A 26,529-nucleotide genomic window follows, 5' to 3' on the forward strand; every position below is an offset into this window, starting at 1 on the left:
AAAGGAAACAGCTTATTTTTATCTTAAAATTAGGCAATAAGGTTGCAGGTAAGAAATAGTTGTCTTTACCTTAAATAAAAATAATAACATAAAATTAAAACAACATAAGAGTAAGCTACTAACACCCTAAAACAACGCTAAATAGGTAAAGTCTTGCTAGAGGATATTAATATAGATTTTTTATGCATATTAGGACAATCTACCTATATAAGAGGAGGGGTAGTATAACACACTAGTTACCTAAAGCCTTGTCTAATTTCTCTCTAACTTATTACTAACTTAGTGCCGTTACATCCGTGTCCACCCTACACCCTAGGCTAGTACTCTAATTCTTTCTAACTCTTATAAGGTATAAAAGGCACAAGGTTAACAGGTATAGAAAGCTAGTTTTGAAGTATTCTTTTGTACAAGACCTATAAGAATAGAACAATTCTCTGTGTAAACTATCCTAGTGCTCCCATACACCTCGTAGCGGATACCCACATCTTTCAGAGACTTCTATCATCCTGCGTTGTTACACAAGTAACTTAAGAATGTATTACCCTCTCAGCGTGTAGATCTGTATTTCTGCCTAACTAATGTCCGGCCGGCTATTTTATTCGTATTCAAACTTTTTATAAGCCTGGTACATTGTTCTACATATGTGAGCCACAACGGGCTACAGAAGTGCAGGTGCTGCCTATAGTTTTGTTTCGCTGACCCAAAAGCTCTTGTCACCTAACCCATGTAGTCTTTTTACTTGCGAACGAAATCATGCAGGTCTTCTACCGAATCCGAAGGAGTAGGTTGCATGTAACGGCAGCTTTGATTGCCCAACTGCACAATCTTCAGGATTATCCTCGCCAGCCACCAGTATTCTGGCGCATGCCTCTCAAATCCTCTGTGCAGATCGAATATGAATTTTACAGTTTGGTTTATAATATCCTATAATTTTTTCCTTCAATCTAAAGCAGAGTTTATAGCCTCAACAGTTGCTAGAGCTAGAAAATTCATTCTAGATGTCATGACGATAGACTGTAGCGCTGCAGGTGCTCAGCTGCGGTCACATGACCTTGTATAGAAGACAACATACCGCAAACAAGTATCAGCAGGTTCGCTGCAGTAGTGTGCTCTTCTGTCTGGACTGGAAGCTCTGGTAAGGGTGCGAAAAGAAGAATCGACTAAAATCTAGGAAAGGTAGAAACTGGCCACTCTTGAAGCCACGGTGAAATTGTTTGCTCAAATTCGACGGCTGTGTTAACTCTGAATAAATCCTCTTCACATGGTAGATCCTCCTTCATCTCAGATAGAGTCACGTGTGGGGGGGCTGTTGAAGAAAAGTGCCAAAATGCTATTGGGCATGAATGTCCGAACAGCCACTCTGCGGCTCTTGTTAGCGAAGATCGACAGATAATGCAAATTAGTTATTCATACTTCAAACGTACTTCATCTGAGATGAAGAGCTGCCATTCAGGTCTGTCCTTGCCAGTGATATCATGTTGGCGCTTGTACGCCTACAATCCTGAACTACGCACAGCGGCAATGAGATACGGTATCCTTTGAAGCCGTAGTCGCTGTCTTACTGTCCGGTCGCTGCTGATGTTCTGGACTAACAAAAACAATAATCCTGCTTGGAGGAGTTGAATATTATTGTTCGTATTGCATGCTTCGTGGGAAGGCTGCAGCATATGTCTCGAGACCAGTGGGTTGAATACAGACGATTCCGCAGCATCAAAAAACTGCCAGATTGCAATGGAGACGTCAAATGGATCAGAGGATATTGATCCAAAAATGATAACTGTAAGCAAGAGGGGCAGCGAAGCTGCTTCGATGTCAAATGTTGGCTTATGAAGGATGGGAACTTGATCGTGGAAATAGTGGAAAAATCCCTAAACGAATTGCCTTACGTTTGCTACTGTGAATACAAGTCTTGCGAGCTGTACGTCAAAGTTGGCTTCTGCGTCACTGTCGTGTTCAAGCACTAAATCCTGGTGGGCAGATAGCTTGCATAGTAGCTCGTTTATGCGAGCTCCTAAGGCGGACGTTTCTTCTAGATCAGAAGCAATACATTCTCTGACGGGAAAGAGCCCACCAAAGTCTCTCCGCGGCATCAGGGATGGGAAGCCGAAGAACGTGGAAGATAAGGCGTCGGGATCACAGAATGGATGTTCTATTATCGGGTGGTAGTCGTTCAAATGGGGCTGTGGGTCCCAGGAGTCTGCATTTCCTTCCACAGTGTTAAGGTCAGCGGCTTAGGCGGCAATCGCTGCGGATGCACAATAGCCCGAGGGATTCGTGAAATTAAGAAGGAAATTGATAGAAATGCGTCCGCACTGGCCGTCAGCGCCATTGTCAGCGTGACCAGCCTTTCCGTAGCTGGCTTGCTCAACGGCGTCGTTGTGTGAAATGGCAGACGATAAGGAAGGGCGTGGCCGTTCATAGGCACACCTTGTGCTACTGGATCGACAGCGCATGCATGGTATCTTGGTATCGCATGATATCTTCCGTTGTGAACATTTGTCGCAAGATATTCGCTTTCTACCCCGTTTCAGAATAGGAAGGACGACATCATAGCCATGAGTGGAACATTTTTGAACACGTCGTCGAGCAAGATCTCTGTTTATCTATTAATGTCGTTCTGATACTGAAGCTGAGGGTAACGCACCGTCTTGAGAACTGAGCATAGCACAGAGCGCAGGTCAACTCCTGCCTGCCAGAATCTGATCATTGTGAGCCGAGAACTCCCAATTGTGTACAGAGCCCTATGTGTCGCCTTGTGCCGGCGCAGGTGACTTTTGGTTGAATAGGTTTTGTTGCATGTTGTACAGCGATGCTTGCCAGAAGCAGCCGTCGGGAGCGGGAAAGACATTTCAGCGGTATTAATCCCACAGTGCTTGTGGGTTCAAGTGCGAAGCCATCGCAACAGATCACACTTTGTTCTAGCGTCTGATTAGCGTTGTAGCTAGGATAAAGGAAGAAAAGAGCCGAATACGGGCCAACACGAACTCTAGCTCCGGTACGGAGGTAGGCTGGATAAAACTAAAGTGTTGGCACTTTTACGGCAGCAATATAGAGGACTGGGCTCCTCCAGTCCCCAGCCCTACAAGCAATGCAGCAGACATGGGTGTCCACAGTAAATCGATTCCTTTCCAGATATTAACCTATGACTACAAAAGCAGACTTTGGGCAAACGTGTTTGCAGCTGATCCAAAATGTGAAATGGCACGCACGAGCATCCTCAGGTGAGTTTATGCAGAGCTTGGCCGCGTAACAAGTTGAGTTGATTGCCGAGATAAGATCGTCGTCGAGAAGGTGGAAGTGCGTTAGTGGGCTTAGCGCGCGAGCGACGTGCTCTCCTGGTTTTTTTTCATTTACCGAAAACAGCTTACTGACTACATATAGGTTTAAACACATCTTAATCCTGTAAGTTATGTTGCACATCACACAGCATTCGAGAGCTATCTATAGTGCCACCTGCCCTATCTAACAAAACGCCCAGCACGTTAACACTAACCGAAAATATTTGCGCTTCATCATCGCATTAACAATCATTTTTTCCTGAGACGTTCGACAAAGACTTTTTTTGAAAAGACAGTGGTGTTCTTTCGGCCAAAAGATTTACTAAGTTGAATCTACTAAGAATCCCTGCCATTGCTCTACGCAGAATGCCAGTCGGTCTGTCTGGTGTCTTTTTTCCCTTCGGATGCGGCTTATGGACTGCCGAAAGGATCAAAATCACCTGACCACCCTTGTTTTCGACCCCCGCTCGGTCCGATTCTTGAGGAAAGTGGTCCACCGTTGCGAAAAAGACCGCACACAGCACACCATTACGACTGAAATTGACACTATCAATTGAAAGATTGGAAATTGTTCGTTTTCTTTGCATAATGATAGATGAGATCGTTCTGGCAATAGATCTTCCAAAGTCTCAGCAACACAGTCTTGGGGGGACGCTGGCTCTCTATATCTACCTTAAATCTCCAATTTTTTGCCATAATAATATTAGCTTAGAGCAGAGCAATCTTATAATTTGCAAGGGTCTAGTACAGCAGCATGGTTTGGGATGCGATTTGACCATGGCGATAGCACACCAACCGGGCTACAGATCGACCTTCGCCGGCATTTCTACGGTCCGGTCCGTCAACGCCCGTCCTTACTTTGGGAGCAGTCAGTACACATGTATAAAGCATGTAAGAAGCTCAATTGTGGAATCAAATAACACCACTTTCATCTTCTCATTACAACACAATTCAGTGCAATGTCAAATTTACCTTTTAAAGTCATTGTGGTTGGCGGTGGGCCAGTCGGACTGACCGCTGCTCATGCGTTGCATTTGGCCAACATCGAATTCGTAATTCTTGAACGGAATGATGATATCGCCGTCGATGTCGGCGCTAGTCTTGTTCTTGGAGCTCAAAGCATGCGATTTATGCAGCAGCTAGGTCTACTCGATAAGTTGCTTTCGATAGGGCAGAAGTTGTCAAACAACAAATCATTTACCAAGGAGGGCAAAAAGTTCACTGACAGTACATCCATCACCATCATGGAAAGGAAGTAAGTCAGTCTCCCGGCCTGTCTGATCAACCAGCCCAACGTTGTCTGAAGTGTAGCTCATTCCAGCATTCAGCTTTGGCCTTAAGCTTATTGCGTTCCATCGAGCTGATCTTGTACGAGCTCTACTAGACGGTCTGCCGGATAGCGCAAGGGCTAATTACTTGCTCGGCCAGAAAGTTGTCCACATTGCAACTGGCAAAACCGGCGTGGTTGTCACTTGCGCCAATGGAAAGACGTATTCCGGATCTATGGTGCTTGGGGCCGATGGTGTGCACAGCCAAACGCGCAAGATAATGCATACTCTTTCAGCTGAGAACAGGGTCTCAGCTACCCGCAATCCGGAACCACCCTTCACTGCCAACTACCGATGTTTATGGTCCAACTTTCCGCGACCAAGCGAGCCTGGGCAGGGATACGATTCACAGGGCAAGGACCGCTCCGTTATGTGGCTGACTGGCCTTGAACGTGGTTGGATTTTCTTGTACGAAAAGCTGCCAGAACCAACGCAGGAGTCTAAACGATATACTAAGGCAGAGATGGACGAATTTGCAGCTAGCTTTGCAGACTGGCCTGTCAATGAAGATTTGAAGGTCAAGGACGTCTACAATAGCTCAACGGCAGGCATGTCGAACTTGGAAGAAGGTGTACTCGAGCATTGGAGTATGGGACGGATTGTGCTTGCTGGCGATGCATGCCACAAGTTCACACCTAACGCAGGTCTCGGATTCACAAATGGAATCCAGGACGTAGCGTTGCTCTGCAACCTGCTGCACGGTGCAGTAGAATCAAGCGCAAACTGCGACATCAGTGCAGATGCTCTCCGAAATGTCTTTCTCGAGTACCAATCCACACGGAAAACTGCACTTGCGTTTGACTGGAGTGTATCAGCAGCAACAACTCGTGTCCAAACATGGGCCAATCCGATCTACTGGTTTTTCGGCCGATTTCTTCTTCCGATCTATGCTTTTCAATGGTTCTTGCAAACATTTGTTGTAGCTCCACGAGTGAAGCAAAGTAGGGTTTTAAATTATGTATTTGGCGAAGATCGCATAAGAGGTCGTGTTGGATGGGCGCATCCTATTTATGAGAAAGGAAAAGAGCTTTAGTAGCAGCAGCAGCAACAGTAGGCTCTAGTACACTCATCTGAAGCTGATTTACAGCTTACTGTCTCATCTCATAATAAGCATCCGATTAAGACTGTACGAGCAGCTGCCTAGACCTTCAATGTCCCTTGTACGACGTAATGCTACCAACGCGCTGACAAGCCTGCTCGATGCGATTGCCAGCCCAACTCAAAGAACCTCACTTAAGCTAGACTTTATACTTTTCGGCCACATATAGTTTTCAGCCACCCAACCACAACGCGTTACCCACCATTTAACGCGTCCCATTACCAACACCACCTACTTAAAATGGATACCTGTAAGGTTGCTATACAATTTGCTATCGCTAATCTTAACGCTAGTGTTTTTACCCCGTTTTAGTCGAGCGTACAATAGGCAGAGAGCTTAGTGTAAGGATGCAGCCCTGATCAGCTCCTGGATTACGCTTGTAGAGGAGACAAAGGTTAAATATGGCATCTGTAATCAGTTCTTAATTAATTGCTAACGTTAGTTGATAACTGCTCAGCCTTTTGCGGTGCAGGCCTTATACCTCTTTAGCTAGTTACAGTTCTGTTAAAGCCTAACGTGCAGCTGCGTACGCTTACTCTACCTATTCTGTCAGAGGCTCTCTAGAAGGCTTGTACGCTAATCAACGTACGTAGCAAATTTAGATCCCTTCTAGCTGCAATTTAAATAGGTCCCTATAATTCTCTATCTAACTGTTAGGATCTTAGAGACTGTTAAGTTCTACACTTTCGATAAAGTGTATAAGGAATTATTTAATTAGGTCTTATAGACAAGTACAGGTAGAGGTTCTTAAGGGGGCAGTTATCTAGTTAAAGACCACAGTAAGTAGGGTTACAATGAAGAGTATAGAGTAGACTATATATTTTGTAAGTAGGGTTAAGACATTTTAATAAAAAAGTCAATTAATAAGTTTAAAACAGACTTTAAGGGTTGTTGTAACAATGTAGAATGATAGTGTAAAGTTATATACCTTAATTATAATTCTTATAAAATTTCCTTTTAGGGTATAGCTTTTGCCTAAAAAATTAACTTAAACGTATAGGCCTAAATATACCTATATTAGGCCTAAATATAGATACTTTTCTAATTAGGTATATTGTTTACTGTAGTGGAGCAAAGCATAGAGTCAAGTGACAAGGGCTTAGAGGGCCATTAGGGATCGGATGCACGTGATCATTAGGGGAATTAAGTGGCAAGGGCTTAGAGGGTTATTAGGGATTAGATGCACGTGATTATCAGGGGGTATATTGGATAATCTTAGTAAGCTATTAGGACTTAGTATCTAATTGTCAGATAATATGCTTGATATGCAAAGATGATGATTAAGGGTAATTGATTGATGATTCTCTGTCTTAATGGCTAATTTTATGTGTGTGTGCCGCTAGCCCCTGAGTTAGCCAAGGTTAACCCCAGCTTGGTTCGGTAAGGTCGGTTATCTGACACTAATATAACCACCTTCTTGCATTAAGCAATACTTACACCTACAAAATAGCGACTGATATGCAACTTAAACACCTACAATCGTAGTCTTAGGAAAATTGAGGCTACTACAGATTAAGTACTTAACAGGACACGAATAAACAGTACGTGAATACAGCATCTCCTTTATAATGTCTCTTTGCGTAGTCGCAATACAGTATTTATAGGATAGTTCTAGTAAGTACTAAGCAATTATATACTAGGCTAGGCCTAGAAAAATAGCATAGAATAGGAGGTGTTAGATATATTCAACACTAACAGTATAGACCTAAGCTAGGCTTAGGAATCTAGTAGGACTTGCAGTAAAACGTCTACACACACACACATACCAGTAGTTACAGACCTAAGCTAGGCTTAGGTTACTCTTAGAACTTATAGCAAACAGTCTATATATACAGTTATAACAGTTACAGCCCTTACATGCAGCGTGTACAGCTCTAGTAAGGGAGCGTTCTTACAGCTCTATTAAGGCCACAAAACCCCTGCTTATTAGATAATTATGCAGCAATAGGAAATAAAAGGAAGGCATATTAGAATTAAATTGTAAGAAAACGCTAATAATCTATTAGGGTGCAGCCTAGTGATCCTACAGGCGTTGGAACGAAGGTTAGCAACGATAATATAGATGTAGAAATTAGAGAAGAACAAAAGAAACCCCTTATAGGACACGCATAGACAACACCTAAAAAAGGGTAAAAAGTGATTGAAATTTACCTAGTATGTTAGACTCTCTAACTTACAAAGCTTTCTTTAGTACCTATTAGGAATACTATAAGGGGAGGATTTACTGCATTACCTCTAGAAGCAGAAGCTACAGCAGCTTATCTCTATCCTGAAAATCTAGAGACCCTAACTGCGTTGCTACCACAAAGCAATAATGCATTTGGAAACCTAGACTTGCGCTAAATCCTTTCTATTATTGCTAATAGAGTTGGGAATATTGCCTTAGAGAACCAGCGCACTTACGCTAACAAGAAAGCCCCTTTTACAGATGTACCCTTAGTATTTAGTAGAGAATATATAACCTAATTCTTAAAGGAGATTAAATAATACTCTAGCTTCTACTAATTAACTATTAAGTACTATACTAGCAGACTACTTAGTTACTATAACTACACTTACTAAGAGATTATTAAGTTAAGCATAACTAACTTTGCAGCCGCCTAGGTAGCAACTAATTAGCAAGCTGTTAAAGAAGCACTCTAATAATAATTATGAAGCTAGGATAAGGCCTAGTAGGAAGAATCTAAGGATCTGCTGCGCACATAGTGCATCTTATACTTATTATCCCTAAACCTATTACTCTAAGGGTATCTAGACAGCTTTAGCCTAAGGTTTAAACAATGCCTAGAAGCTAGAATAGTAACTAAATTATATAAACGGTTCTACTTAGCAAAAGGCCTAAATAAATATTAACTTAATAAGGTATTTGTTAGATGGTATGATGAATGTGTAATGAGGTAACTTGATGATATTAATGGTTGTTCTATGTTCCTGTTCCCCTGTGTTCAGTGAGATTCTGGTTCTTCGCTAGTGTGCTAAGCCTATTAGTCCCTGCTCGATTGTACAGATCCGACCTTGCTAGAGCTTGTTCTATCTTACACACCCCTTTAGCTTAGAGACTTATTAAGCTAGTAGTTATGCAAACGTAAGGTCTTTAAGTTGCTCTTAAATTTCCTTAAGAGGCACAGTATTTGTTACCTGTACTAGCTCTGTAATAGCTAGGCTAAGTTATTAAAGGAAACCCTCCTATTTGTTTGCTAGTAGGACCTTTGTTATGCTGTCTGCGATTATATTTACTAACTGCACAAATTCTATCTTAATTATACCCTTAGATACTTCTTGTCTAATCTAATAGTTATAGATATCTACATGTTAAAGTTTAGTTTAGAGACAGGAAACTTCCTCTATTACTAAGCGTATAGTGTAATTATTATTATACTAGATAGTAATAGTGCACGTGTCTATTTTTATTTAGAGTTTGTAGAGCAGTCTTAATATAAAGAGTGCTTCTTTAGCTACTTATAAGAGAGCTAGTAGCTCTGCTTTAGTAGTTAATGTGGTAACTGTGTCTAGCTTGTTAGCTATCTATGCAATAAGTCTACTAAATAGTCTTATAGCGTATCCTTGTAAGCTTTTGCAATCTAGGGTGTTGTCTACAAACAAAGCGTCGCTCACAATTTGCAGTCCTTCTGCTCCTCCTAGTTGTAGGGCTTATTATTTAGTATCTTAGAGGTATAGTAGTACTTAATCCACAGCGTTATAGTGCGTAGGTCCTAGATTTGCTAGGAAACAAGCTAGTCGCAAGATAGCGAAAGCGATGTCTGGCCTTATAGTAACTGCAGCAAAAAGCAACAACCTAATCTTGCGTTAACATTTATTAATTTCTGCTAGCGCTGCTAGACCCTTCCTTAGGTGAAGTTCTATTGCTGCTATAGGAGTATTGTGTTAAATATCTTGCCTATTAGCTAAGTAGCTAATCTTGTCTAAGTATGCGGCTTGTAATAGTTAGATCTTTTAATCTTCTCTTTTTTAGATAATTTCTATGCTAAGGAACTACTAAAGTTTGTTTCCTCTAGTAAATTTGTAACTGTTTTATAAGTATTTAATTACTTCTTGCACTTTGCGCTCCTTGTCTCTGTAGTACACAAGTATAATATTGTTAACGTAGAAGAAAATAATAACTCTATCTCTAATTAGGCAGCACAGCTTATAGGGTACAATCTAGAACCCTAGTGCCTTAAGCGTTGTGGTAAATTCTTTCTGCTAGAGGAGTAGGGAGATACAGAGACTGTATAACGCCTTATATATTTATAGAATTATTCTAGGCTTCTAGTAGCCTTAAGGCATTTTTATGTAAACCTCTTAATCTATTGTTGTGTAGACAAATGTGTTTGTAATATTATATTATTTTAGCTCTATATTGTAGTAAGCTGCAATTGCTATTATTATTTAAAATATTTAGCTGGCAAGCGTGGCTGCGTAAGTGTCTTGTAAGGTCACGTTTTGTTGTTAGTTGCCTCTAACTACTAGTCGCGCCTTACACTTTAGTAAATAATAGTGTTTGTTAAGCTTGTATGTGTATACCTACATGCAGTTAAGGATCTATTATCCTGTTAATTTAATCTTCTTTAATAGTATTTCTAACTATAATTTTATATCCTAATGACTTGCAAGGTGTACTCGCTTAGCCTCTTAGAATATTTCGCCTATTAGGTGATCCTTAAGCTTGGATCGGCAAGTTAGCAAAGGTAGAAGTTGACTGCAATAGGGCTTTAAGCCTATAGCAAGTATTCTTATTATCTTAGCCTTGTCTATAACTTCTTCTCTGTATTATCTAACAAAATTAGCTTAGGTTCCCGCTATAAAGGCTGCTGCCTAAGAGACAGTTATTAAGGACACTTGTTGTGTTAGATCTAGTTGTTCTCTAGTTATTAACTATGTACGTAGTGCTACAGGAGGTAGTATAGATAGAGGTGTTAGGTAATTATCCCTAATCCTCCTTCCTTAGTAGTAGCCTAGTTAGTCTACTTTGTTTTGTTCTTCTAAACGTTCTTTAGCAATATTGTCTTTATAGAAGGATTCTGTTTCTAGTTGCTAGTATAGAGTTAGTAGCTTAATAGTCCTAACATGTGTTGCTATCTCCTCTAGCGTCTTATACATTAGGCTAGCTTTTAGATCTTTAATCTCTCTATTAAATATAAACAGTTTATTAAATACAACGTCCTAGGTACTAATTACTTTAGTAAGTAATAGTATCTATATTTAATATATGTTTAATAATTAGTATCCTACTAGGTAACTAATCTACGCCTTTAGATCTAGGCGTTAAAGGCGTAATCTGCCTCTGTGTGTATTATTAGTTATTACAAATGCCTTACAGCTGTATGCTTTAAGGTGTGTAAGATTAGGTCTGCGTAATAACATTACTATCCTTTTACTAAAAGTAACTTACGTAAAGAATATTTTATATGGTGTTTTCTAATAGTTTGTGTAGTTTAGAGTTCTGTTGTAGAGGTATACCGCAGCTCTTGTAACTTCTAGCTACAGTTCCTAGGAGAGGTTAGCGTTAAGTTGCATAGCGCGAGCTTTCTCCTTGTTTACGCCCCCTAAGCGTTCTACGCCTCTATTTTGTGCTTATGTATCTAGTGCAGAAGGCTTAATAACAATTCCTTATGTTGCTAACTACCTTTTAACCTCTAGCTTAACAGTTGTTATTTTGTTGTCTGCCTTAATTGTCTTTATAGATATATTATAGTAATTTTTAAGAAATAGTATAAATATTAATAAGGCTTTAATAATAGATTTTGTTGTTTAGTTGTTAGTAAAGTAGTAATCCTATTACAGGCCTAAAAATTTGTTAGTAATTAATAATTAGCTCTTCTCTTTTGTTACCCCTTGAGCTTTATAGGTGTGGAAATTAATACTTAGTCTTTCTCCTAGGCTGTTATTCTTTGTCCGTAGGGCTTAGCTTATTTATTGCCTTAACTTTGCTCTGATACAGGAATTACACTCTACTGTAGTAATACCCTTAATACGCACCCCCTAAGTTTCTTGTACAAGGTGTTCTACTGCTACTAGGCTAGGATAACCTAGTCGCTTGTGCTATAGAGTGGCAGAGGCTCTTTATAGTCTCTTTTTAGTTTTTAATGTAGTTTTATGCGTGTAGTATAAGGCATCTTGCAATTCCTTATACTCTAGTACCTATTACCTAAACATTTTAGTAATAGTGCAAATAATTTTGTTGTCTAGTCTTTGTAGGGTTGTTAGATTTGTCTAGGTATCCCACTATATCCCTTATTGTCTTAGGAGGTAGAAAGATACTAAATTGCATAGTAGGTTAGGGTAGACTACTACGTCATGCAGTGTTATACTACAGGTTCTAGATTAGTTTATTAGACTTAGCTTAATTAATCCGTATCCCTTTATCTACACTTTTAAGTTTCTAGCCTAGATATAGTTACTAGGTATTAGTAGGCAGAAGTTGTATATACAGTTAGGGTTATTTATTATATAGCAGGTTAATCCTAAGTTAAGAATAAACAACTTCCTTAGTAGATAGCCTTTAGCATTCCTTCTGCCTAACGCTGCATTAAAGACAGCATTTACGTTTATAACTCTCTAGCCCTCTAGTTATTCTTTAAAGATTTTAGGTGTTAGAGTGTGTAATAGTTTTACAACTAGTGTTCTTAAACAGGTTCTGCTTTATCTGTAAATTAGCCCTTAAAATATAGTTTCTTTCTTACGCTTAAATTGTATAAGCTTATTTATTATCTTATTTAGTTTCTACTACTTAGGTGCCTTATCTAGATTAACATAATAGTAATCCTGTATACTGTAGCGTTATCTACATGCAGGGTATTTTGCTCCCCCTATAGTAGCAGGTCCTTAATCTAAAGGCTGCTTAAGTGTAGTAGTTTTCCTACCTGCTGTACGTTAATTGCGGGGTCTGCCCTAGTTGCTAGATAGCGCGCTTTCAGCATGTTAGGCGTCCCCTTTAGTGCTCTAGGAGGTTCTACCCCCTTTAGTAAGAAATAATACATTACTAGCTATAAAGGCCTTATGTTTCCCTAATTAAAGAGGATAATACATTTTTATATGTTCTTAGAAGCGTTTCATTACTTACTTCTAGCTTATGCTAGTTGCAAATCTACTATTGTCCTAAAAATTTGTAGACTATATAGGCGCAACTTTTTTTACAGCTACTAGGAAGTCTTTTGTTATTATATTTAATTACAATAATTTAGCAACTTAATATGTCTCTACCTCTGTAGCTGCCTATTTATACTTAGCTAGCCATATGTCCTATTATAACGTGCTTCTTATTAGCTTAAGAGCTAAGAGGTATCTGTCGCAGGCTTGTTCTTGTTCGATTTATTTGTTAATTCTGACTGTTAATTGCAGGTTAGTAATCTACTGTTAGAGTAGTTTGTTAAGAAGACAGCATGTGCGTAGCAAGTGTGGTAACACAGTTAACTAGATAAATGCAACAATCTGTTACATGCTGCTTTGTTCTTTCTTATACTTATATTAATTACTCTTATACTATTTAAGGAGTATCTTGTAATATTTAAGGTCTTCCTTAAAAGCCTTCTAACCTCTAGTTAATAGTTTAGTTAGTTTTGTTAGGACTTTAATGCTAGGAGCTGGCGCGTAGTCTATAACAACGGGCGCACGTATAGCTAGTGGTTTTAGTGTTTCTTAGACACTAGATTTTAGATTTATCTTGTCCTAGATGTTGTGGACTATGTATCTAGATTGTAGTTGCGTAAACTATCTAGTGTAATTAGTGTGATCCCTTAGCGTTATTGTAGGGTTGCGGTTGGTTAATTGTGCTATTTTGTGTTGGTTGCGGCAGTAAGACTCTTAATTGTTAGATAGTATGATAAATGTGTGATAAGGTAACTTAATAATATTAATGGTTGTTCTATGTTCCTGTTCCCCTGTGTTCAGTGAGATTTAGGTTCTTTGCTAGTGTGCTAAGCCTATTGGTCCCTGCTCGATTGTACAGATCCGACCTTGTTAGAGCTTGTTCTATCTAACAGTATTATATAAATATAATCTTACTATAACCTGCCTAGAGGACTTTTACTACGCTGAAATTAAAGCGTTCCTTAGTAAGGTCGCCTTACAAGAGTTAGAGATTAAATTATTTAAACTAGTGTTTAAGAAGAAAACAACAACCACTAAGACACAACACAGGCACTTAATAAAATATTAGGACTCCTAAACATATTTAAACTAGCCTAGTTAAATAAAAAAAGCGTGCTAAAGAGGCTATCTAGAGCACACCCCCTGGGTGAACAAGGAGTCTAAATGCTACTAGGGCATCAGCCTACACAAAGAGAACTTAATAACCTTATTAAGAAATTCTCTAGGATTAAGCTTAACAGTATAAATCTCTTGCTTGCCCCTTAGGAGCTGTAGGAAGCAGAACTGCTTTTGTACAAAGACGTTTAACAGAAAGTTAGCACAGCCCTTACAGGTCCCTAAAAGGCAATACTAATGACCTATTAAAACACAAAACCCTACTAGCTTTAATTAATACCCTATTACTTAATAAGAAGTGCTTTTTCTAGCTAAGATAACGCTGTAGGGATATAGCCAGCTAAGAGGCCTAATAGTTTGTTATGCCTGTAGAAAGGAAGGCTACCTAGCATTAGCATGCGCAGACTAAGAAAAGCTAATCTAGAACTAATAGGTCTACCTTAACTAGTAAGGACGTCTTATATTAGAATTAGCTAAAAACTTACAGAGTAACATCTGTAACGTGTTAGGGACGTACATTATAAAAACAGTAATAGAGGGCATTAAGGAGCAGCTTAAGAGGGAAGGGCACGTAGTAGTTAAACTAATAACTACTGTTAACCTATACGCGCAAGAACATTGTGCCTAAGGTAATATTAGGATTGCTAGTAGTGCTATTGTAATGAACCTTAATGCGGACTAAGAGGTAGGCCTTTTAAAAGAAGAGGACTACGCCTAAAAACTGAAGACATTATCCTATCTAATCTTCTAAATGCCATGTTAAGCAATATGTAGATTGTTAGAGACTCTAAAGATTAGCTTAATCTTTTCTTTAAATAGGTTAAACTCTCTTATCTGTTTATCTACGTTGTCTAGGGCCTTACTAGCTTAGTACTGCTGCATAAAGGGCTTAATCTAGGAAAACGCATTGCCACGCATGTAGCTAGCTGCAAAGACTACTTATTTAGCCTTAGGAACCTTTTTGCCTTGGAAGGTAAAGAAGAGGTCCTACTGCATAAGCTAGTTATTAAGCTTGCTACAATCTCTGTAGTAAAGGTTAGGCTTATTAATGTTTATAGTGCTAGTAGTAACAGGTACATATATGTTGTAACGACGCAGGATAATAGAAGTCTCTAAAAAGGGTGGGTATCTGCTACAAGGTGTATGGGAGCACTAGGATAGATTACACAGAGAATTGTTCTATTCCCATATATCTTATACGAAAGAATACTTAAAAACTAGCTCTCTATGCCTATTAACCTTGTGCCTTTTATACCTTATAAGAGTTAGAAGGAATTAGAGTGCTGTTCTGGGGTGTGGGGTGGACATGGATGTAATAGCACTAAGTAAGTAATAAGTTAGAGAAGAATTAGATAAGGCAATAGGTAACTAGTGTGTTACACTACCCCCCCTCTTATATAGGCAGATTATCCTAATACGCGTAAAAAATCTATCTTATTGTCCTCTAGCAGAATTGTACCTAATTAGTGTTGTTTTAGGGTGTTAGTAGCTTACTATTATGTTGTTTTAATTTTGTGTTGTTGTTTTCGTCTAACGTAAAGACAACTTTTTCTTACCTGCAACATTATTGCCTAATATTAAGGTAAAAACAAGATAATTTCTTTATTATTTAGTACGCTATCTGTTTATTGTTGTTGTTATTATCTAGGCGCGTTACTTGTGCATATAAACAGACAATTCCTACACCTTTCCTTACTCTAATAGACACTATTTCTTACTGTAAGCATACCTGCTACGCTGCCTTACATTCTTGCTAACAATTATAGGTTTGTTACTTAGTTACTATACTAATAATAGTCCTGCCTAGAGCTCTTACAGAGGCCTACAGGGTTATCTGTATTTATTTAGTTTGCGCCTTTACAAGGGGGAGAGAGGTAGATTACAGCTTCCTTAAGGCGTTATTGTCTAAGTGTGCTTATTACACACTTAAAAATAAGAAGTGTTACCTAGTAAGTATAATCTATTCCTGTTCTTACCTAATACTAATAGTTTCTAGGTTCTAGTTTACGCTGGTCTAGAATACGCAACTTTTTTAGGCAACCTTACTGCGTAGAGGCAGGAGGTAAGCAATGAAGGGGAGGATACAGAGTTAGTAGAGGAGGCAGCAGAGTTAAGGTTAGATGCCTAGCGTGTTGTTACATAGTTTGCAAAGGATCTATTAAGTGTAGTGCAGGTAGCAACTGCCTAGCTTAAAGGAGTCTCTGCTGCTGACGTAATGCTGCACTAGTACCATGTCAGCCTAACTAAGGGAGGGGTGTTAGAGAGGAGGAGGATAGCGGAGTTAGTAGAGAATGTAGAGGTGTTAACTAGGGAGGTAGTTAAGCTGTAATAAGAGATTATCTGTTAGGGCACTAGAGTTAGAGAGGTATCAGCAGCGCTAGCACCTGCTCTACCTCCTAAGAAGAAGGGCAGTGCTAATAAGCTAGACATTCTAGCTAACAGTAACTCTGTTATAAGTAATATTAAGGGACTATAAGAGGGTTTCCTTATTTATATAGTAAGGGGGATTCTTTCTTTTATTCTTTCTCTTATTTTTCTAATATATAACACAGTTAGAGGCGTTTTAGCTTTAATAGATTTCCTTTGTCCTTTTCTAAATTAAGATGTCTTTATGCTTACTAAATCTCCTAGCCTTCTTCCTACGCTTTAATCTACTTATTTAGTGCCTTTAGAGTCCTAGGTTAATTAGGGTACTTGTTGTAGTACAACCTTAGCTTGTGTAGAGCTCCTGTAAAGTTCTCTGCAGAATACCAGGTTAGGTCTAGGTTCTAGCCAACCTAGCTTATGCAGTACTTAAGCTTTTAGCAGATAATCTTACTAGCTAAAATTTCTTAAACCTCCTATTCTTCTACGCCTTAGAAAGGGATACCTGCAGGTTTTAGGGCTTCTTATCTAGGTAAAGGGTTATTAGGATCCTTATATAAGACGTTTAGTGCAATATATTATATATTCTTAAACCTAGTAGAAGTTTTAGACAATATAAGTAATCTACCTGCTCTAGGACTTTAAAGGGACCCTCCTACTTGTCAGATAGCTTCTGGCTTAGTTGCTCTATTTTTAAGTTCTAGGTAGAAAGATACACCTTATTACTAACAGTCTAGTTTATAGGGTAATAGTAGCTATTAACTACAGAGGGCATACAGCCTTAAGCGTTCTCTATGTTTTCTTTAGCTACCTTCTAGGCGTTATATATGCAGGTGGCTAATGCTAAGGCATCCTTATAATTAAATTTCTTAACTAGGTTTGTACCTAAATTAGTCCTGTTCTAATCCTAACTCTATTTAGGCTTACTACTATAGATAGCTTAGTAAGGCGATATTCTAATTAAGGAATATAGCGGAGTAAGTTAGGCATAATTAATAATTAGAAGGAGTTTAGACTAGTTAGCTTAGTAGTATAAGACAAACAGGCAAAGTTGCTAGTCTATGTACTTATTTATAATTTCTGTTTAGCTGTTAGTTTCCTTATAATAGGCTGTAGATAGTTTAACCTTTACGCCTATAATCTAGCAGAATTCTAACTAAAAGGTTAACACGAATTATAGTCCTTAGTTGCTTATAATAGTTTTAGGGGTGTGTCTAAATTAATATACCTATTATATAAACAAGTTTGCTATCCTACGTGCTGTAATTGTTTTATAGTACAGGATTTTTATAGCTTGTTTAGTTAAGTAATCAATTATAACTATAATCTAGATATAGCCTAATTTGTCCTTAGGGAAGTCTTTAAAGTTAATATACAGATGTTGCATTAGTTTGTTAGGTATTAGCAAGAGATGTAAGTATCTGTGGAGTTAGGTCTGTTTTAGGTAACCTTAATAATAAGGGATACAATTCCAGACATATTGTTTACAAGTAGCACTTATCCCCTTCTAGTAGTACTGTTGTAACAGTAGCTAATAAGTCTTCTTAGCACTGGGATAAGCTGTTGATAGCTGGTTATAGGCCTCTCTAATTAGGCAGGTGTATAAGGTGGAGTTAGCTGGTACACATAGTTAATACTAATAGAGTAGGAGTCTGTTATAGATCTAATATGGCGATACTAGAGATAAGCGTTCTTGCTTAAAGGACTTCTAATTTTCTTTTATAAGGGCTTAGATTAATTTAAGCAAATCTAGGTCTATAACAGGTTGTATTAATTAGATAGTAGATACAGCTAGGTTAGTTTTAGCTAGGTATTTCTAAGCTAAATTAGAATTAATCTGTTTGTGTAACCGCTGAGGACCTTACAGTACTTAGGATTAGTTATCTTTCTAGGCAGATTTAAGGTTTACTAGATCTTGTTCTTATTAACTAAGGATATTAGCACGCTTATTGTTCTTTCCTAGGATATATTTAATACAGAAGTTAAACAGAGCAAGAGCTTCTGCCTATTATGCTTGTTAAGCGTTCAGCACTCTAGTAGTTATAAAATATTCTAAGGATTAATAGTTAGAGTAGACACAGATCTGTTTCGTAGCAGAGGTAGGTTTAGATCTCTACTTGTAGAATGCTTGTAAAATAGCAAATAGTTCCTTATTGTGTATCTCCTAGTTAAGCTTAGTACTAGAGAGTACTTGGCTGTAGAAAGCAACTAGGTACTATTTATTATTTAGGTGTTGTTAGCACATAACTCCTATAACAACTCTATTAGATGTATTAGTTTTAATCTTTATATTATACTTAGGGTTAAAGTAGTAGAGAGTAGGTATAGATAATAGTGCCTCTTTTAAGCTTTTAAAACTAGATTAGCATTAAGCAGTCTATTTACACAGATTTGCTAGGCTTTATAAGGTAATAAGGGGCTTAGCTATACGTAAGAATTCAGGTACAAATTGTTAATAGAACCTAGTAAAGCCTAAGAACAACTTTACACCAGTAACAGTGGTAGGAGGGGTCTAATTTCTTAGGGCTTGTACTTTCTCAGAGTCTACTTTAATTCCCTTGTTAGTTAGAATATATCCTAGGTATTTGGTACAAGTAACATAGAACTTGCTTTTCTTAATGTCTACTTGTAGTCTAGCCAATTAGAGACGTTTTAATACTAGTTTAACGTAGCGCTTATTTACAGCTAGATCTTTAAAGTAATAAGGATGTAATCTAGGAACGCAATACAGAAGTTATTAAGGTATTTAATAAAAATATTATTTATATATTATTAGTACGTGGCTAGTCTATTATAAATTCTAAATAGTAGAGCCTTACACTTAAAACTGCTGTAACAGGTACAAAACGTAGTGTACTTCTCTAACACAGGGTCTATACAGATTCTGTTAAAGGCGTTCTAGATATTAAACTTAGTAAAGATCTTAGCTTTTAAGGGTTAGGTAAGTAACCTATCTATACGCGGTATTAGATAGGAGTCTTTCCTAGTAAGAGCATTAAGTTTGTAATAGTTAACGCAAATGCGCAGGCTCCTATTTAGTTTGCAAACACAAAGTATTAGCAACGTAAAAGGGCTCTAACTGTGTTTAATCTAACTATGTTTAAGTTAATCTTACATAAACTTCTTAGTAGCCCAAAGTTCTTTAAGATTTTGCTTGTACAGAGGCAAGTTAGAATTAAGTAACTATCCTTCTAAGATAATTTTATAGTTGTAAGGGCAGTGTTCTAGAAGGGTTTTAGACTCTGTTTTACTTAACACATTAGCATATTAGGCATATTTCTCTAGCAATTACTCTCTTAGGAGGTGGTCGTTTTCTAGATTGTCTAGGTAAAGACAGTTATTAATAAGGCAGTCAATCTTATATAGACTAGTAGTAAAGAAATTATTATGTAGTTCTTTTATAGAAAAGTAACAGGTGTTTGTAGAAATTATAAAAATATTTGCAGCTTACTTTAGAAGCAAGTCAGCAGCCTTTTAGGTCTAGGCTAATGCTAAGGTTTAAGATTTTAGTAATCGTAAATTTCCTCTAATCTAATAGATAGAATAGTTTAGGCTTTAGCTCTAGTAATATTCCTGTTAGATAACCGACCCTGCCGAGCCAAGTTAGGGGTTTAGGGTTAACCTCGGTTAACTTAGGGGCTAGCGGCACACACACATAAAATGAGCCATTAAGACAGATAATTATAAAAAAATTACCTTTTATTATTATCTTTGCACATTAAGCATATTATCTGACAATTAAGAGTCTTACTAACACTAACGTACCCTACAGGCGAGCCGCTCAACAGGTAAGCCGCTCACTTTTGCTAAGCCCCCACCAAACTCCACCCTATTATGGCCTAAAACAACCTAGTTTAGTGCTGTAAAGTGCAGTATGGCCTGTAATACTATTTAGAAACTACTTCTACCTCTTTCTAACACGTTCGCGCGTTGTGTCCTGTCTGATTGCACTGTCCACAGCGTCTTTAGGAGGGCTTACCTCCTTTAGCGCGCACCTGCTTCTTTACCTTCTTCCTATTACTACGCGCCCTAAACTCCTTTAGAGTTATTAATTGTAGGCTATCCTTAACTGTTAGGGTCCCTTCTGCCTAAACTTACTTTCTTTTGTGTAATTTTTGTTGTATAGCTGCCTTATTAGCAGCTTAAAGCTAAGTAATCTCCTGTTGCGCCAACACTAGCTTATGCGCAATTATTGCTGCCCCTTTTACTACCTTCTTAAACGCCTTAACTATAGAGGTAGGCGAACTATCTATATACCTCTAAATCCTTATCTTTACAAGCGTTAATTGCAACCTAAGTTTAAGGGTGTTGCTTAGGGTTTGCGACTGCCAGAGCTCGTTGTTAACAGGTAGTAGTGGTGATAGAGTACGCAACTTTACATTAAGGGCTATTATAACCCAGTCTAGGTTAAATAGGACTAATCTAGCACCTTAGAACCCTCCCTAGATGTTCTTAGAAGTAATTATAGCATTATAGGCGCGTATAAAGCATAGTAGGAACTCTGTCTTTATAATATAGTTAATCTAGTTACGTATAAGTATTTTGGCTTAGCGCCTATACGCCTTCTTTAAAGCAGTAAAACAACCTATATTAAGGGGCTATATAAGGTGTAATAAGTAAGAAGGTAAACAGAGAGCAATAATCTTGTTATTCTTGCAGTATTGCTGGAATTTAAGAGAGTTGTAGCTCTTATAACTATTAATAATAAGTAAACAGTAGGTGCTAATAGTACGCTCCTTTGTATGCCTGTTAAAGTACTTTAACCAGTTAAGACCAAGCTTATTAGTAGTCTAGCCGTTATTAGAGACTCTAATAACCTAGTTGTAAGGCAGATCCTCTTCTTTGTACTAGGCAGAGAGGTAGTAGTAGGCTTTAAAGATAAGGAAGGCCAGAATAGCCTATCCTTTAGCATTAATGCTCACTATAGCCGTAGCCCACTCTTAGTTGCCTAGCTAGATAGCCTTTAGCCGACCCTGTCGTTCTAAAGCTGTAACAACTGCTCCTAAGGAGATCTAGCCTATTATAAAGCCTGTCTTGTTAAAGTTGTACATGTCTTTATCCTAGATGCTATACTTAGCTTTAATATTAGCTACTAGGCTAAACTAGCCCTGTAGAACCTTAGAATCCTTACAGAGGGCTCTCTTATAGTTGTACTTGCGATTAAACTTAACTTTAAGCTCTAGGTGTTGCTTAACAAACGTACTAGGCTAGTTTACGCTAATAGGGCCCAGATTGCGCTTAGCGCGCAAAGAATTGGCTATAGTAGCTACATCTAAGAGCTAAGGGGAAAATCCTCGCGCATCTAGCTTAAGAACATGCTTAATAATTACCTCCTCCTTATTGTTGTCTAGCTTCTGTAAGTTGGCTATAGAATCTGCGCGTAAAGGTTGTCCTATGTGTTAGTTGCTTAGTGTCTTTTAAGGGACCCTGTAGATAGCTGCAGCGCGTTGCTAAGAGAGATTTGCGTCTTGTTTAAGAGCCTGGAGCGCAAGCTGTATCTAAGCTTCCTTTAACGCATCTAAATGGTGTTGTTAAGAAGACATTGGTGTAGGAGGAGAAGTTTGGTGGGGGCTTGGCAAAAGTGAGCGGCTCGCCCGTTGAGCGGCTCGCCCGTGGGGTACGTTACATTAACTACAGACCTGCTGCGCCTCTCTAGACGTATAGAAGAAGATAGACCTAAATTAGACTATCCCTCTAAGGACTAAGCCATAAGTGCCTAATGCCCTAGACATCACCAACTATAAGAGGAGGCTAGCCCTTAGCAATAATAAATAAGGAAACCCTTAGCTTCCTAAAATCCTATTCGAACTATCAGCTAACAGCCTAAAGGCATAGAAGGAAGATAATAACTATTAGAAGAGCTGCCTTAAATCCTACAAGATAGCAGATAGAGACTACTACAAGGAACAAGCTAACCTAGACAAGGTAGTAATGTTTATCTAAAGCTTAGTATTACCTTACCTTATAAAAAACTACTACTAACTAGGTAAATTAATTTAAATATAGCTTATTAGCCTTAAATACACAGTTAGTATTAATACTAAAGAAGAACAATTACGCGCACGCTACTAATACCTAGTAGCCCTTAAACTAATAAGACAACCTAGAAGCTAGGATACCTAGCTCCTTAAGTATAATTATGCTGCAACTAATGCTAAAATAGAAGGTGTTGCTAAAATATACAATATACAAGACACTGTCTAAGACTTCTTAGATTTAGTAATAAAAATAGCGCTAACCTAGGTAACAACATTCTAGGACTATAGTAGACAAGAATAAAACATAACTTATAAAGAAATAATAAAACGCTTCTAAGAGCATATAAGTAAGTACTACCCTAAAGGGAGACAGTAAAGGGGCGCCTTTGCTGCAGGGAATAACTTAACTCTTACTACTAGTAGTAAATCCACCCTAGACACTAACAGGGACGCCTCTTATGTTGTAAAAGACGTATTATCCACTCCTACTACACAGGGGAGTTAGGGAAGACTTTGTTAAAAACAGAATATTAGTTAAATAACTACATCTAAGCAGTCCCTAAGAGGGGATACAGCAGCAGCTAGAGGAGCAAAATGCCCTACTTATAGACAACGCTATAGACTAGAAGATTGCTACTGTGTCTACAAAGATAAAGCACTAGAATAGTTTACCCTACGTAATAGAATTACTAAGATAGTACAATTTAGGATAGAATAAAATGCTAACCTTTAAGATTAGGTTAGATCTGCGAAACGAGCTTGCACTAAGACACTAGCTATTAAGACATCCCAAACACTAGAGGCACCTCTAGAATAACTACAGGGACAAAAGATATTAATAATTAACATAAGTCTAGTTAAAGAATTATACAATATAGAGCTACTAAGCTACCCTCTTAGGAACTCCTTTATCCTTAACTTAGGATTAACAATCTATATTATAAATAACAAGGACTAAATACAAGACCTTACTCTACCTGCATTAAACAACTACCTATAGGCAGGAAACTCCTAAGTATAGATATAGGGATATAGCACTGTCTATCTCTATCTATTAAACACAAGCCAACTAACTACTCTTAAACTACACAACGTAGCATAGTGCCTAGACATACTTTATAACCTTATCTCTTTCTAACAACTACATTAACAGGGCATCTAGTAGGACACAAAAGGAGATCTAACTCAGCTTAGACAAGTAGACAATATAGCTATTACATCCTTAGATAAACAATATAGATAATAGGTACTTAGGGAACAGCTATAGGCAGTATTTGTAATATAATTAACACAAAGCTAAAAACCTAAAACTGCTACTGCTCTGCTATAGCACAAGCAAATAGGGTACCCTAGAGCTGCTACTATTAAACACCTTATCTGACAATCTTAGGGGGTAAGAGTTAGGGGTATTACTACAGTCTAATGTAATGCTTACAGACAGGCTAAGACTAAGAGGCAAATTAGTTAAACACTATAAATAAGCAATAAAGGACTAGAAGAGCGCATAGTAATTAACTTCCACTTATATAAAGAAGGAAGCTTTACTAAGAAAAAGAGCTAACTACTTGCTATTAACAGGCAATCTAGCTTCCTCTAGGACTTCTATTTTAAAGATAATTAACTAGGAAAGACAATTATCTACTTCCTAGACACTCTTACACAATTCCTGTTAAAACAATACAAGATCTAGGTTAAGGTAATTAAGTATAATAGTAAAATTACTATAATAAAACTAGAAGTATTAAGATAGTGCGCTGCATAATTAATTAGGCTTAAGCCTTCCGCACTAGACACCTAAGCACAGAACAGAGGTGCTAAACGCTTAGGGGGTGTAAAAAAAGATAAGGCACGTACTATAAGATTAGACACAAACCTACTATAGGAAATATAGCTAGAGATTATAAGGGCAGTAGTATACCTACACAACTAAACACTAAGGTTATTAAACAACTAGAAAACACCCTATAATATGTTCTTTACCTATACAGCTTAACTAGCTAGCCTAAACATATAAAGTAGGAAACTAAACTAGGTATATCTAAAAGCAAATAGATATAAAGCCTTTGCTCTTATAAGTAACACCCTTTAAGGAAAGTTATAACTCTAGTAACTCGACCTAAGAGTATAGGTAGGATACCTAGTCGGATACTAATCCTTAAACATATATTAGATATAGATTCTAACCTTAGCAAAAGTTATTAGCACAAGAGATATAATCTTTAATAAGGATACTGTCTTTAGTAGCTAGACTTAGGACCTAATAGACAATCTTATGCACAGCACTCTTAAAGAGATAGCAATATAGACAAGAAGCGTAGAGCCTCTACCTCTACCCTAAAATAAGGCTAAAATCTAGTTATTTTATAAGGACGACACTATTACACACTTAAATACTACAGAAGATTAACTAGGTTACAATAATAGACAGAAAGCTAGACATATATATCTAACCCCTCCTCTAACTCTGCTACTAGTTATATTGTTAATAAATACATTGTTGTTATTCTAGTTAGCAAGAGGTAACAGCTAATTAGGAGTTGGCAGGTAGCACTAGTTAACTGCTAATTAGTTTGAATTAACGCTAGCGTAATCTTAAGGAACTTTACAAACTATCCTGTAGAAAGCTGCATTTATAGCTAGCACACAAGGCAGATGTATAGGCACATACCAGGGCAACAATATTAACAAGGCTAGGTTAAAACAAATACTAATAAAAGGGCTTAAGCCTTATTAAAGCTAACTTCTACCAGAGCTAACAGCACAATCAAACCTAGAGGACCACCCGCTTCACTAATAGTTCAAAGAAGCTAAGTAAGAACACCTTAGTAGCTATTAGACTATAAAGTTATGGTCTAAAGTACCCCTAATAAAGACTAAAGCAGTAGAACACTAGATACTTAACTGTATGTAGGTATACACGTTTAAGCTTAATAAGAACTACTACCTACTTAAATATAAGGCGCAACTAGTAGTCTAAGCTAACTAGCAATAAAACATTACTTCTAAAGATACCTACGCAGTAACACTAGCTAGTAGGTCCTTTAGAATGCTTATAGCAATTTTGGCAGTATATAACCTAGAACTTAAGCATTTTAATATTATAAACGCCTTTATTTATAAATTAATTAATAGAGAGGTCTATATAAGGATACTATATAGGCATTAGAAACTAGGCATAGTTCTATAGCTACACAAGGCACTATATAGACTAAGAATCTCTCTACTCCTCTAGCAGAAGGAATTTACATCTACTCTAACAAGCTATAGATTTACAGTTGTTCCCTATAAACCCTGCTGCTTACTTAAGAATAGAGTTACTATCTTCTTCTATATAGATAATGTTATTATAGCTTATTACCTAACTAGAAGATATAAGGCAGATAAGGCCCTTAGCTATATTACTAACAAATACTCTGTTACAGGAGGAAATAATCTGCAATAGTTCCTAGGAGTAGAGATAACCTAAGATTAAGACAACCTAAGGATCCTTCTCTTACAGGCATTATATATTAACAAAATTGTCTCCCTAGTAGATAAGACAGACATATAACACAACACACTAATATTAAGTATTAAGCTTCTACTAAATAAAGGGGAAGCTGTAGCATTAGAAATTAACAGATACTAGAGAAAGATTAGATCTCTCCTCTTTACTGCAGTCACTACTAGGCCTAATATTACCTTTACTACATCTAGGCTAGTACAGTTTCTAACTAACCCTAGACAGCAGCACTATAACGCAGTAGATTAAGTACTATTATACCTATAAGGAACACAAGACCTATCCCCTACCTTTAGAGGTAACAAGCATCTAGTAGTTGCTAGTAATACATTATTTGCTAATAATACTCTTAATAGGAAGAGCTTCTAAGGATATACTATTAAACTATATAAAGGACTTATTACCTAGAGAGCTAATAAATAAGACACAGTTACTATATTAATAACTAAAGTAGAGCTACTTGCCCTAGCACAGGTAGCTAAGGAAGCTATCTTTATCTTACAACTATTATTAGAAGTCAGCATACACCTCTTATAATTAATAATTACTATTTAATATAATAATACCTAGACTATCTAATTAATTAATAAGGATGTCTCTAAACTATAAACTAAACTACAATATGTAGACATTTACAACTACTAGCTGTAATAAGAGGTAAATAAAGGCACTATAATAGTAACCTATATCCTATCTACTAAGATGTTAGCTAACAGACTTATAAAGGCTCTGCCTGCAAGTAAGTAGTTAACCTTTCTAAGGCAGCTAGGACTAG

General features: G+C 37.5%; 1 protein-coding gene across 1 annotated transcript, besides 36 other annotated features; it reads left to right on the top strand.

Annotated features, from left to right (window-relative positions):
* Positions 1–460: 460 nt before the first annotated feature.
* Positions 461–517: a dispersed repeat.
* Positions 518–4,237: 3,720 nt separating this feature from the next.
* On the top strand, positions 4,238–5,639 carry EKO05_0006725 (uncharacterized protein; the record flags this gene model as incomplete). The annotated part of the gene is made up of 2 exons (XM_038940758.1): positions 4,238–4,533; positions 4,607–5,639. The coding sequence occupies 2 exons, from the start codon at positions 4,238–4,240 to the stop codon at positions 5,637–5,639; spliced, it is 1,329 nt and encodes a 442-aa protein (XP_038797263.1).
* A 138-nt stretch (positions 5,640–5,777) lies between these two features.
* Positions 5,778–5,842: a mobile genetic element.
* A 17-nt stretch (positions 5,843–5,859) lies between these two features.
* Positions 5,860–6,006: a mobile genetic element.
* Positions 6,007–6,009: 3 nt separating this feature from the next.
* Positions 6,010–6,120: a mobile genetic element.
* Positions 6,121–6,297: a mobile genetic element.
* Positions 6,298–6,299: 2 nt separating this feature from the next.
* Positions 6,300–6,374: a dispersed repeat.
* Positions 6,375–6,597: a mobile genetic element.
* Positions 6,598–6,767: 170 nt separating this feature from the next.
* Positions 6,768–6,846: a dispersed repeat.
* Positions 6,779–6,945: a dispersed repeat.
* Positions 6,913–7,096: a dispersed repeat.
* Positions 6,947–7,106: a dispersed repeat.
* Position 7,107: 1 nt separating this feature from the next.
* Positions 7,108–8,572: a dispersed repeat.
* Positions 8,568–8,571: a direct repeat.
* Positions 8,572–8,745: a long terminal repeat.
* Positions 8,572–13,686: a mobile genetic element.
* Positions 8,734–12,101: a mobile genetic element.
* Positions 10,574–13,273: a mobile genetic element.
* Positions 10,872–10,880: an inverted repeat.
* Positions 10,872–10,932: a mobile genetic element.
* Positions 10,924–10,932: an inverted repeat.
* Positions 13,494–13,579: a mobile genetic element.
* Positions 13,510–13,686: a long terminal repeat.
* Positions 13,687–13,690: a direct repeat.
* Positions 13,687–14,640: a dispersed repeat.
* Positions 14,641–14,996: a mobile genetic element.
* Position 14,997: 1 nt separating this feature from the next.
* Positions 14,998–15,054: a dispersed repeat.
* Positions 15,055–16,044: 990 nt separating this feature from the next.
* Positions 16,045–16,229: a mobile genetic element.
* Positions 16,230–18,671: 2,442 nt separating this feature from the next.
* Positions 18,672–18,755: a mobile genetic element.
* A 435-nt stretch (positions 18,756–19,190) lies between these two features.
* Positions 19,191–19,849: a mobile genetic element.
* Positions 19,850–19,852: 3 nt separating this feature from the next.
* Positions 19,853–19,856: a direct repeat.
* Positions 19,857–20,012: a long terminal repeat.
* Positions 19,857–26,529: part of a mobile genetic element that runs on past the window's edge.
* Positions 19,858–20,033: a dispersed repeat.
* Positions 20,030–21,899: a mobile genetic element.
* Positions 21,900–26,529: part of a mobile genetic element that runs on past the window's edge.
* Positions 26,289–26,342: a tandem repeat.

Source organism: Ascochyta rabiei, chromosome 11, assembly GCF_004011695.2.
Source record: "Ascochyta rabiei chromosome 11, complete sequence".
Taxonomy (NCBI): domain Eukaryota; kingdom Fungi; phylum Ascomycota; class Dothideomycetes; order Pleosporales; family Didymellaceae; genus Ascochyta; species Ascochyta rabiei.